Source organism: Monodon monoceros, unplaced genomic scaffold (assembly GCF_005190385.1).
Source record: "Monodon monoceros isolate NGI ecotype Baffin Bay Population unplaced genomic scaffold, NGI_Narwhal_1 Super_Scaffold_21, whole genome shotgun sequence".
Taxonomy (NCBI): Eukaryota; Metazoa; Chordata; class Mammalia; order Artiodactyla; family Monodontidae; genus Monodon; species Monodon monoceros.
Genome location: NW_021703778.1, coordinates 149,099,795 through 149,113,429, shown reverse-complemented (window position 1 = coordinate 149,113,429; position 13,635 = coordinate 149,099,795). Strand labels below are relative to the sequence as shown.

At 36.9% G+C, this 13,635-nt stretch overlaps 1 protein-coding gene across 1 annotated transcript in view; it reads left to right on the top strand.

Annotated features, from left to right (window-relative positions):
- The window catches only part of SPTLC2 (serine palmitoyltransferase long chain base subunit 2), a 109,853-nt gene that overhangs the window by 81,037 nt on the left and 15,181 nt on the right, over positions 1-13,635 (top strand). Inside the window, exon 10 of the mRNA XM_029237523.1 lies at positions 11,182-11,317. Coding sequence (XP_029093356.1) covers positions 11,182-11,317 — 136 coding nt within the window. The remainder of the gene's footprint in view (positions 1-11,181; positions 11,318-13,635) is intronic.

Sequence of the window (13,635 nt, the reverse complement as noted above, 5' to 3'; positions counted from 1 at the left end):
AAGCCTGCACACCACAACAAAGAGTAGCCCCCGCTCACTGCAACTAGAGAAAGCCCACGTGCAGCAACGAAGACCCAACACGGCCAAAAATAAATAAATAGTTAAATGAAAGCAATCATTAAAGTAAAATAAAATAAAATAAAAATGGGCAAAGAGGGCTTCCCTGGTGGCGCAGTGGTTGAGAGTCCTCCTGCCGATGCATGGGACACGGGTTCATGCCCCGGTCCGGGAAGATCCCACATGCCACGGAGCGGCTGGGCCCATGAGCCATGGCCGCTGAGCCTGCACGTCCAGAGCCTGTGCTCCGCAACGGGAGAGGCCACAGCGGTGAGAGGCCCGCGTACCGCAAAAAAAAATGGGCAAAGAATTCGAATAGACACTTCTCCAAATAAGATACACAGATGGCCAAAAAGCACAGAAGAGAAGATGGTCAACCTATTAGTCATTAAGAAAATGCAAATGAAAACTACAAAATCCCACTTTACACCCACTAGGATGGCTAAAATAAAAAAGATAAACAATAACATTGTTGGTGAGGACCTAATAAAATGGAATACTTCCATATTACTGACAGGAATGTAAAATAACCCAGCCATTTTGGAAAACAGTTTCCAACTCAAAAAGTTAAATATATAGTTACCATATGACCCAGAAATTCTATTGTTAGGTATATACCCAACAGAATTGAAAACATATGTCCACATGACAACTTGCACAGGAATGTTTATAGCAGCATTATCCGTGATAGCCAAAAATCAAAAACAACCCAAATGTGCATCAGCTCATGAATAAATAAACAAAATGTGGTATATTTGTCCAAGAATATTATTTGGCCGTAAAAAGGAATGAAGTACTGATACGTGCTACAACATGAATGAAACTTGAAAACGTTATGTTAGGTGAAAGGGGCCAGTACAAAAGGTCACATATTATATGATTCCATTTATATGAAATGTCCAGAATAGATAAAAACTACTGAATTGTACATTTTAGAAGGATGAATTTTAAAGGATGTGAATTATATCTCAATTAATAATAATAATTGAGGTGAAAAACTCCAAAGAGTAGAGGAACTGGGGAGTAAATTTTATTATATATAAGCTATATATGTAGTTTATAAATACAAGTAATTATATATATCTTATATATAAATATATAAATTATACATGCAATTATATGTTATATGTAAGCTATAATAATTTGTAACAGTCCAGTTAATGAAATAGAAGTAAAATTCCAGAAAGGAATCCAAACATATATAAAGAAAGGGCCTACTGAATAAAGGCCCTACTTAACCATAAGTATATGGTACTTTTAATATACTGTTAATCAGTTAGCTTGTGTTTTTATATTAGGTTTTCCTATGTGTGGTTTTGTACTCTAAATATATCAAATTGCCCTACGTTTATATCTTCCTCTAGAGTAAATGTGGTAATTGAATCTAAGGGACGTAAAAACATGCTTCAAATCATATAGCTAATGCATCTCCAACTCAGGTTTAAGGATACAAAAGAAAAGAAATCCATGGTTCCTATAAAGAAATAACAGGACCAGTAGGAGTTCTCAACCAACCAGCAACAGTGCTGCCTTCCTAGGGCACATTTGGAAAAGTCTAGGGGCATTTTTGATTGTCACAGACTGGGCTATGGAGAGATGCTATTGGCATTTATTGCCGAGAGGCCAGTGATTCTAAATGTTCTACAGGGCACTGGACAGCCTTAACAACCAAGAATTGTTATGCCCCAAATGCCAATAGCAGTCTTATTGAGAAACACTGGCAATGGTTGACCAAAATTTTGTAGGATGCCCCCTTTTGGAAGATGGGGGAATGACAGAAATCTTACAGTGGAAATTGGGAAGAAGAATGCAGGATGAAAGGAGGCCTCTGGGCACCACATCTTTTCCTGAGAGCAGAGCCAGATAATTAATTTTTATTTTATATTGGAGTATAGTTGATTTACAATGTTGTGTTAGTTTCAGGTGTACAGCAAAGTGGTTCAGTTATACATAGTGTTTCAAGTGTACAAGCTTTTAAGTTTATTTAGGTTCCATTTGTTTATTTTTGTTTTTATTTTCATTAGTCTAAGCGGTGGATCTAAAAAGATATTGCTGTGATTTATGTCAAAGAATGTTCTGCCTATGTTTTACTCTAAGAGTTTTATAGTATCTGGTTTTACATTTATTTTAGGTGTTTAATCCATTTTAGTTTATTTTTGTGTATGGTATTAGAGAATGTTCTAATTTCATTCTTTTACATGTAGCTGTCCAGTTTTCCCAGCACCACTTATTGAAGAGCTTGTCTTTTCTCCTTTTTTGTAGATTAATTGACCATAGGTGCATGGGTTTATTTCTGGGCTTTCTATCCTGTTTCATTGTTCTGTAAGTCTGTCTTTGTGCCAGTACCATACTGTTTTGATTACTGTAGCTTTATAGTATAGTCTGAAGTCAGAGAGCCTGACTCCTCCAGGTCCATTTTCCTTTCTCAAGATTGCTTTGGCTATTCAGGGTCTTTTGTGTCTCCATACAAATTTTAAGTTTTTTTTGTTCTAGATCTGCAAAGAGTGCCCTTGGTAATTTGATAGTGGTTTCATTGAATCCGTAGATTGCCTTGGGTAGTATAGTCATTTTGACAATATTGATTTTTCCAATCCAAGAACATGGTGTATCTTTCCATCTGTCTGTGTCATCTTCAGTTTCTTTCGTCAGTGTCTTACAGTTTCTGGAGTACAGGTCTTCTGCCTCCTTAGGTAGGTTTATTCTTAGGCGTTTTATTCCTAGTATTTCCTTTTAGTCAGTTCTACTTAATATAGAAGCCAAAGTGGATCAATGAGTAGTGGTTAAGACAACAGTCTGAAACCAGAAGAATCAGAGAGTTCAAATCCTGGTTCTTCCACTTGGAATTACATAACCTCTTCGGGTCTTAAGTTAGTTTCCTCAGCTGCAAAATAATTCTTAGAGTTGCCTCTGTTTCCAAAAGAGAGAGATGAGAATGTCTACTAATAATCTGTTCTTCTTCTCAGAAGTTACGGATGTGGTGTATGAAAGATGCTGTGGTTTTAAGTGTTGAGCAAGAAAGGAATTTGAATTCTTCTTCTTAGCCCAGGTTTACTTGTCTCTTTTGAAAGTGTCATTGTGATTGCATCTGAGATTTTCTGCCATGCCAACTATTTACAGTTCTTGGAGCTGCTATAACGGCAGTAATTAAGGCACACCTAACTCCTCCTTTGCATAAGCCCAGAGTACTTCCAGCTGAGGAGATGGAGCTGTTGTCCTAATATTGGATTTAGATATAGTACCACTAGTGCAAGAGAATGCCAAGTTCATTTAAATTAATATAAATCAACACGTTCGTCCATTCACTTATGGAAGACTATAAAGTAGTATCTTATCAGGAAGTAAGGCTGGTTAGTAGTTGACTTGGTAATATTTAGAGATATAATAACTGAAGCTAAATATAATTTTCCCCTGATTAGAAATTGCTTTACCGGCAAAAGGAAAATGAAGAAGCATTTATTGAGCCTGGCACTGTGCTTACTATGTTACATAGTTTCTTTGCTTTAAAGGGAGTCAGTACTAGAAGCTTCCATAATTACTTTGGAAATAGCCTTTGAAAACATAGTGTGCATGTGATTTGAGTTACCTGATACTATAAAGACTTGTATAAGAAGTCTTCAAGATATAAGCTCCAGTTTTAGATATCAATGGAGACATGTGTTTAACATAGGCAGAGTAAACACTGAGGATGTCTGAGTTTATTCTATTTTTTAAAGAAGATGCTTTTCAAGAGAAAAACCACAGGAGTGAAACATGTTCCTTTTCACTCTGCAGTATAGTCCAACCAAAGTAAAATATTAGAAAAAGTAACCTACCAGATAGTAAAAATAAGTCTTTGGACAGATGAGTAAACTGAAAGATTGATAGTTAAGTTCAATTCTTAGACATAAAGTATTAAAGAGATATTATGTGAAATATTCATAATGTAATGTCTTTGATAGTATAAATTAGAAGAAGGTGATGGGTAGTATTTTTCCATATTTCATCCTGCCTTATGTCCCATAACTCCTAATTAGTGCTGAAAGCTAACTGAAACCATTCTTGGGGCTATGTATTCTGTTTTGGGGACCCTAAACTGAGAAAACCCGTATGTGCTTTGATATTATGACCTTTAAGAAGAAGTGGGGAGGGGGGAAGAAGCTCTTCAGTTTCAAATTCTTCTAGCCCATTATGATTAATTGCAAAGTGTAAGTCTGAGGAATAGCAGTAACTTTATTTTATTTTTCCCAGGAAGGCAGATTATATCAGCATATCCAGGAAATCTAAGAAGATTAGGAGCTGTGTAATGGAGTATAATGTGAGTTAGGGGATCAACTCTGACTGAACATCAGTCATGTTTGTGTCCTTTATTTTGAAAGATTTTGGTTAACACCGGAAATGTTTTTTTTGAAGTTGCAGACTCAAACTCATTTTGCTGATTATAAGTTATATAAAAGCTCATCAGCTAAATTGAAAGTTATATTGCTGTGTAAACAGGTAAGTACTTGTTATATCTTTTGAAGCCTGAGTTCTGAGTAGTTAGCACTAATGCCGTTTAAGACAAAGTATCTGCTGCCTTTTGTATTTCTTGTTCTGTGCATAGATCTTATCTTTTTTTTTTTTTTTTAACTGGCTCGGAGACTTCAGAAAATTTTTATCTCATAGAACACCATCTGTTCTGATTAATAACTGTCTGGGAGGGCTTACAGAATTTTATTTGAGTAATAACAGAGTAGTTCCTTCAAACCCTAAGATTACAAGCCTGAGAACCCTGAGAAATCTGGATTAAGACTTGGTAAAAATATTTCTTTTGAAAATGTCTGGAATGCAGTTAGTACAACTGCAAATGCGTTTAGCAGTGGTTAATAAATATAACTCTCTATGTAATTCTGTATTGTAAAAGTGATTTAAAGTTATCAATATATAATGGTTATCAATACGTAGATAATTGTGCTGTTCCTTCTACCTCCATCTTCCACCCTTTTTAGGCTTTCTATTTCCTTAAAAGAAATAATGATGCCATCACAACCTATTGATCCATCATATTCATTACTTCCCTCCTTAGCATAAAATTTATTACAAGAAGTTGAGGACTAAAAAATGACCAGTTAAAGTTATTGCTACATTTTCTGGGACATTAACTACACATATGTGTTTACTTTTCTCTCTTTCATGCCAGGCTGTAGGTTTTAATTGAAGAGATTCTAAAAATCGCTTCATTCTAACAAATTGTATTAAGGAATTCCAGAAGGACAGCCAACACAGTAAGGTTCATTTGTGAACTTCAAGAGAATCAGTACAGAGGTTTTCTCTAAATTGCTTTTATGCTTTTTATCACCCTTAAAAGTAAAGATTTATGTTTGAAAAGTAGAGAAGAATGCTGATCTCTTATATTACCATCTGTGTTCTCTCTGAGGCAAGGATAAAGACCTTTTAAGAGTTAGTATCTTTTTTTAAAAAATATATTTATTTATTTTTGGCTGCACTGGGTCTTCGTTGCTGTGCGCGGGCTTTCTCTAGTTGCGGCGAGTGGGGGCTACTCTCCGTTGTGGCGTGCGGGCTTCTCATTGTGGTGGCTTCTCTTGTTGTGAAGCACGGGCTCTAGGCGCTCAGGCTTCAGTAGTTGTGGCATGTGGGCTCAGTAGTTGTGGCTCGCGGGCTCTAGAGCGCAGGCTCAGTAGTTGTGATGCATGGGCTTCGTTGCTCCGCGGCATGTGGGATCTTCCCAGGCCAGGACTCGAACCTGTGTCCCCTGCACTGGCAGGCAGAGTCTTAACCACTGCGCCACCAGGAAAGCCCGGTATCTTTTTTTTTAACAAGGCTAACCTTTCTTTGTTTTTAAATTTGTGTTAGACCAAATACTTGCTGCAGCTCTGCAGTAAGAAAACTCTTTAGAACTGAGCTAGCAGATTGGACTTAAGTACCATGCTTCTTGTATTAATATTAACTGGTATTTTATATGATATTTAATTCAAAATGGGTAACAGTGTTGTCTTTAAAATTCAGTGTCACTTCAGGAATAAGGGACAACCACTTTCCCAATACATATAACTGCAAAAGCTTACTGATTTGTAAGTAACTTAACTTGGCTGCTTTTCCTATTATTATCTTTGAAATTATTAGGTTGAATCAGAAGAAATCGCCTTTTTAAGGTCAAAAATAGTCAAATATTGGCAGTTTCATGGTTCAGCCTAGTAGTTTTGTTGGATAAACAGACCACTTAATTTCTGGGATTCACTATGACCACTATTTCTAATTGAGTTTGCTTCTTTCTCCAGCACTGGTCTTGATTCTTCCCCTCAGTCTTTATTCCCTACTCACCAGTGATGATTGCAGTTTGCTATTCCAGATGAGTTTATTGGAAGAACTACTTTCCACTTGTCTCATACTTGCCTTGTGTCTTAGGCTCCTTCACCCATTCATCCCTATCCTATTCATTGCTAGTAAGTGCCGTTTAAAAAGTAAAATACAGATATTGTTACCCAATAAAGGGTTAAACACTTTAAAGTTTGAAAAGTACATAATTTCTTGCTGTGGTTTAGAAGAAAAAGCACTAAACGGGAGTCAGAACCTTGATCTTCCTCCTACTGAATGAAAAGCCTTAGAGAAAGTAGTTTAACATTTATGGGCCTGTTTCTTTGTGTATAAAGTATAAATACAGTTTACCTGTGAACAACAGAGGTTTAAACTGCCCGGGTCCACTTACATGTAGATATTTTTCAACAGTAAATGCTGCAATACTACGTGGTCCCTGGTTGGTTGAATCTGCAGACCTCAGCTATGGAGGGCCGACTATAAATTATATGTGGATTAAGGGTCAACTGTAGTACATTCTTTTACCATATCCACCTAAAGCAGTTAGAAGCAAATGAAACTGAGCTGTTAGTTGCTAATTATAGTAATTCTTCCTTATTTGGACATGACTAAGATGCTTAAATAAATATTTAGGAGAGAATTTTTTTTAATTGAAGTATAGTTGATTTACAATATTGTGTTAGTTTCAGGAGTATAGCACAGTGATTCATTATTTTTGCAGATTATATACCATTATAGGTTATTATAAGATAATGGGTATAATTCCCTGTGCTATACAGTAAATTCTTTTGCTTATCTATTTTATGTATAGTAGTTTATATCTGTTAATCCCATACTTTTAATTTGTCCCTCCCCTCTTCCCTCTCTCCTTTGGTAACCATAAGTTTGTTTTCTAAGTCTGTAAGTCTGTTTCTGTGTTGTAGATAAGTTCATTTGTATCATTTTTTTAGATTCCACATATAAGTGATGTCATATGATTTTGTCTTTCTCAGTCTGAACTTAGTATGATAATCTCTAGGTCCATCCATGGTGCTGCAAATGGCATTAGTTCTTTTTTTTAATGGCTGAGTAATATTCCACTGTGTGTGTGTGTATACACAAACACACACACTTGCACACACACATCTTTGTCCATTCATCTGTCGATGGACATTTAGGTTGCTCCCATGTCTTGGCTGTTGTAAATAGTGCTGTGAATACTGGGGTGCATGTATCTTTTAGAATTAGAGTTTTCGTCTTTTCCAGATATATGCCCATATAAGTGATACCATATAGTATATGTCTTTCTCTGTCTGACTTATTTAACTAAGCATAATATTCTCTAAGTCCATCACTGTTGCTGCAAATGGCATTATTTCATTCTTTCTTATGGCTGAGTAATATTCCATTTTATATATTCCATATCTTCTTAATCCATTCATCTGTTGATGGACACTTGGGTTGCTTTCATGTCTTGGCTACTGTAAATAGTGCTGTGAACATTGGGGTGCATGTATCTTTTAGAACTAGTGTTTTCTTTTTTCCAGATATATACCCAGAGGTGGAATTGCTGGATTATATGGTAGTTCTATTTTTATCAATAGTTTTTTAAGGAACCTCCATACTGTTTTCCATAGTGTCTGCACCAATTTACATTCCCACCAGCAGTGTACAAGGGTCCCTTTTATCCACATCCTCTATTTAGGAGAGAATTCTTTTTTTTTTTTTTTAATTTTTTGGCTGCACCACATGGCATGTGGGGTCTTAGTTCTCTGACCAGGGATCAGACCTGTGCCCCCTGCACTGACAGCACAGAGTCTTAACCACTGGACTGCCAGGGAAGTCCCTCAGAGAGAATTCTTTTAAATCTGAACTTTATAACTGCCAAAATGAAAGTTGGTAATCTCAACTCTAATGTCCATTAACACATAAATGGGTAAACAAATTGTGGTATATCTTTGGTAAGGAATACTATTCAGCAATAATAAGGATATATAAGTTGGGAATTTTAAATGCCTATTCTCAGTATCTTCCAGTTTTGCCTGTGAATGTTATTTTAGATGTGTTTTCTTTTGGGACTCTTCTTGTCAAGGAACAGATGACAATGAATGGTGAGACTGAGATTTCCACTTACTTTTGTTACAGAGAACTTGCTTAGAATGATATAGCCATAGGTGGAAAAGGTAAGGTCTAAATCTCTTAGCATTTCTTCTTCTCCTTGATAATTTTTCTTGATAATCTTGGAATAAGAAAAAAATATTTTAACAAAAGGTAGTTTGTGATAAGAAAAAGGTAGCAAGTTGTAAAATAATAAGTGGTACAGGAAAAATTAATGTACACTAAATTAGCAGATGTGTCACACAGTTTCTAAAAACCTTTAATATCATTTATATACAATAAAATTCACCGATTTTAAGTGTGTAATTCCATGAGTTTTGACAAATGTATACAGTCATGTAACCATACCATAACTGAAGTATAAAATGTTTTTGTCACCCCTGAAAAGTCCCCTTCATACCGCTCTGCTGTCAGTCCTCTCTCCATTCCCTGGCAACCACTAATCTGTTTTCTATCATTGTAATTATGTCTTTTTAAGAATTTCCTATAAATGAATTCACAAGAGTATAGTCTTTTGTGTCTGACTTATTTCATTTAACATAATCCTTTTGAGATTCATCATTTTTGCATGTATCAGTTGTTCCCTTTTTATGTATTTTCTTTCTGTCTTCATCATGTTTCCTCTACTTTTCTGAATGTATGGAGTATATTTATAATAGCATTTTTGTATCATTGTCTGCTAATATTCTGTCATTTCTGGTCTGTTTCTATTGATAGACTTTTCTCCTAGTTGGTGGGTCATATTTTCCTGTTTCTTTGAATGCCTAGAATTTTTTATTATACGTCACACATTGTGAATTTTACATTACTAGGGGCTGCATTTTGTATTCATTTAGGTAATAATGTTGGACTTTGTTCTTGGAATCAATTGGATCCTTTTAAGACTTGCTTTTAAGGGGTGTTAGGGTGGGCCAGAGCAAGTTTTAGTCTAGGGCTAATTTAGCTCCACTACTAATGTGATTCTGAGGTCTTTCCATTTTGGTTGGTGAAAATAGAAGCTATTCCCAACTGTATGAGTGCTGGGAATTGTTCAGTCTGCTGCTTTCTGTTGGAGCTTTCTCCAGCCCCTCATAGTTTCTTCTCATACGTGTTCAGATCAGCACTTTGCCAGATGCTCTTCTGTAGACCCCCAAAGGTCTCTCTGTGCACCTTCCTCCTCCCCTGTTGTGTGCCCAGTAAATTCTAGCCACCTTAGCCTCCCCAACTCCAAAATCTGATGTCTTCAACTGACAAGACTAGGTCCCCACTCCTGGAGCAGCCCGGGACCTGTCTCCAGGTGGTATGAGGACAATCCAGAGACTCACTTCTGTTTTCCCTTCTCTGCAACAGCACAGTCCCCCACTGCCTGGGGCCCAATGTCTGAAAACCATTTTGTAATATACTCTGTCCAGCTTTCTGTTGTTTACAAACAGGAAAGAAAATCCGGTTCCTAGTACTTTATCATGGCTGGAAGTGGAAGTCTCTTATTCTAAATGTAGAGTAAGCATGTGTCGGTATTTCTAGGGGAAAATTAGAGTACGTGGTTCATCAGTTGTCAACATAAACTTAACATACCTTAATGTCTGTTTTAATATGTGTAAGATGTATGTCATAACTTAAGTGATGTTCTTCAGTGTTCACACTAAACTAATCTAAGCTTGTATGTGCTTCTCCGGTCAACTTGAAATTATTTACATATAGAGTATTAATTTGGGGTTATTTGTAGCAAACTTATCTAGAGTAGTTTCCCATCAATGACGGATATGTTAGTGTTTTGATTCTAAGGACATTTGTTAGTCATCTGTATTTGCAATTGATTAACTTACCTTTGAACTGTATGGTTGTATTTTTTAAAATATGAATTTGCTGGCTTTCTAATGTATGTGAAAATGACTGCAACCTTTTCTTATTTGTGAGTATTTGTGATTTAGAAAACCATAAAACAGTTCTTCACCCTTTGCAAGCTGATCTTTTGAATTTATGTCTTGCTCTCTGTAACAGAACGATTGTTTTTGGACATCTGTTCATAGATTGACCTACCATAAAGTCAAAACCAGGCCAAATATTTAGTCAATCAGCAGTTAGAGAAATGTGTGTCTTAATCCATTTGTGTTTTAGGGAAGATGAACAAAGTAGGATTAAAAATATGATTTTTACATTATTATATGTGTATGCTATTGCTGTCTGGTAGAAGTTTTAGGGAAATGGTAACATAAACTCTTAAGAGGAAAATATGGGGCTCTGAAAGGTTCTGTCTCTGGTCTTATGTGTAAAATTATTTGCAGCACGGTTTTTGGAATGAATATTGAAGTTGAGAGGCCTAGCTTCTAGTCAACTGTGCCACTCAGTATTGTGTAACTGTAGGCCACTCACAACCTTTGTGAGTCTCCTAATATATAAAATGAAAATGATAATAATTATCCAACCTACTGTAAAGGGGTGGTAGAGTGTTAAATGAGGTAGTATCAATGAAAATGTTTGAAGATGCTAATGTGCCGTGGAAATACTGGTCATTAAACTTTATTTTGTACATTACTATAAAATCTGCTATCAACACCTACTATGACAGAATACAAACGCAAGATATATTTGTTTCTACTTATATTCCATACAGTTTACTGTGCAAAAATATTTTATATGGGAAAGGAAGAAACAAAACATAGAATTGATTGATAGAATAGAGATGGAGGAGATTGCTGTCTTTTTCCACTTCTTCTTTCTTAGTATTATTTTGTTTCCCTCCCCATGATTTTCCAGGCAAAGAGTGTATACAGCAGTTAGCTGAAAACGTCAGATATTTCAGGAGGCGTCTGAAAAATATGGGCTTCATCATCTATGGAAATGAAGATTCTCCAGTGGTGCCTCTGATGCTCTACATGCCAGCCAAAATTGGGTACCTTTTTGCAGATTACAGATTGCCCTCTTATTAGACTTAAGGTTTACCATGATGTGAGACCAGGCTTATATATTTTGTTAGGTAAAATTGTCTTGGCCTCATTATGTTAACCTTTGTTTGCTAGATCTGCCGTAGATTAAACAAGTGGATTCCAATTTGTAAAATATGTTAACTTGTTAGTCTTTCCTTAAACAAACATTTGAGTTTAATGCACTCTTCTGGGGGATTGAGATAGATCAGTGAACAAAACACAGAAAAATCCATGTCCTTATGGGGTTATGCTCTACTGGGGCAAGAGTCAGACAAACGTAATAAATAAAGAAATTATGTAATATGCCAGAAAGTGTTAAGGGCTATAGGAAAAAATAGAGCAGGATATGGGGTTTGAGAGTGCACTGTGGGTGGGCAGATTACAGTATTAAATGGGGTGGTCACCCTCGACAGCCTCAGGGGTAAGGGAAGATGACATCTGAGCTTGAACTAGCTGAGCAAGTTAGCCACTTGGAGGAAGAAGCTTCTGTGCAAAGGCCACAATGCAGGAACATACTTAGCTGATGGAAGACTAGCAGGAGGTGAGTGGAGCTGAAGTGCAGTGCCCAAGGGGGAACAGTGAGCCATGAGGTCAGATGTGCACTTTACACCAGCCTCTCTGGCTTGTGCAAGGCGTGTATAATGGAAATCTTTGCCCTGGAATAGCTTTCAGTGTATTTGAGAAGTACAGATGTATAACGAAACCAAAATATATATGAAAAGCAGATATGAAGTGGACAAATCTAATTATTTGCAAAATAATTATGTGCAAAATTGCACCATAGATATAAAATAAAGGAGTCAGACTTCCCTGGTGGCGCAGTGGTTAAGAATCCGCCTGCCAACGCAGGGGACACGGGTTTGATCCCTGGTCTAGGAATATCCCACATGCCGCGGAGCAACTAAGCCCGTGCACCACAACTACTGAGCCTGTGCTCTAGAGCCTGCGAGCCACAACTGCTGAGCCCGTGTGCCACAACTACTGAAGCCCACGCACCTAGAGCCCACGCACCGCAACGAAGAGTAGCCCCCACTTGCCGCAACTAGAGAAAGCCCGTGCACAGCAAAAAAGACCCAACACAGCCAAAAATAAATAAATTTATTTTAAAAATAAAATAAAGGAGTCATCTGCTTAGTATAGGTTCAGTAAAAAAGGCACATCTTTTCAGATTTGTGAGTTTTGACTGGATTGTAAATACAAAATTGAGTAAGGATCATTTCTCAGGTTTAATGGAACTCATTAAAGGAGCAAATATTTCTATTCATCTTTGAATCCCCAGCGCCCACCACAGCCCCTTGCACTCAATAAATGTTGATTAAAGTGAATATAGGAGGGAAAATTAAATCAGGGAACCTAGAAGTATGGTGATTCCAAAGTTAGTGAATGGGGGATATTGGGAAAGGGTGCTCATTGAGGGAAAAAGAGGAGTTTAGTTTCCAGTAGGAAGTCATATGGGCAATTGGCATTATGGCCTTCAGAGGAGATGGAGGAAATGAGGGAATCCTACACCAAAGCAGAAGCGTAGGATTTCCCTCATTCTTCTTTAAATGGAATTATCGTCATAAATAAACTCAAAAAGTTACCTGTTCTGGAGGATTGACTTAGTCTAGAACGCTTTCTTTAGAGAGGACTGTGTCTAATTTATTCTATACAGGTGAAACTGACTATGTACATTATAATTAAGATTTAGAGAGAGTAAGGCAGAATTGGAATAAAGCACTAGACAGTTCGGGAGCATGTGCTAAAGATGCAGGACTTGGCCTGACACAAAGGAAACACATTGAAGAGGATGTACTGTTACTAGGAGTGGGGAAAGCTGGTGCTATTACTAAAGTGAGTGGAATTTTTTATTCTCAAACAAATGCTTTAAACAGCTAAGGGAAAAGTCAGAAAGGAATAAGGTAGGTCAACAAGAGAAAAGGACAAAGAATAACGTAATTTAGTAAATAACAAAATTTACATGAAAGTTAGAATTGTGTTAATTAGGGCAAGATACAGATGTAGAGTAAGGTCACATGCCACGAGTTTGACTTGGGATGGGGGCGTTAAACAAGAACTGTGTGGTCTGGGTGGTCATCTGAAGTCTGGGGATGAGCTGGCCTCACAAACACCAAAGGAATCCCTGAATTACAAAGGCAGCTCAACACTTAAGTCCATCCAAAAAATGCCTGGTCTGGAAGGTTAGTGCTTAGCCTTTCTGCCAGCAGAAAGATGTCCAGATCCTTTGCATCCTTAAGCTTAAGAATTTTTTAAACTGCCAAGCCTGCAAGGACCAGGTTTTGAA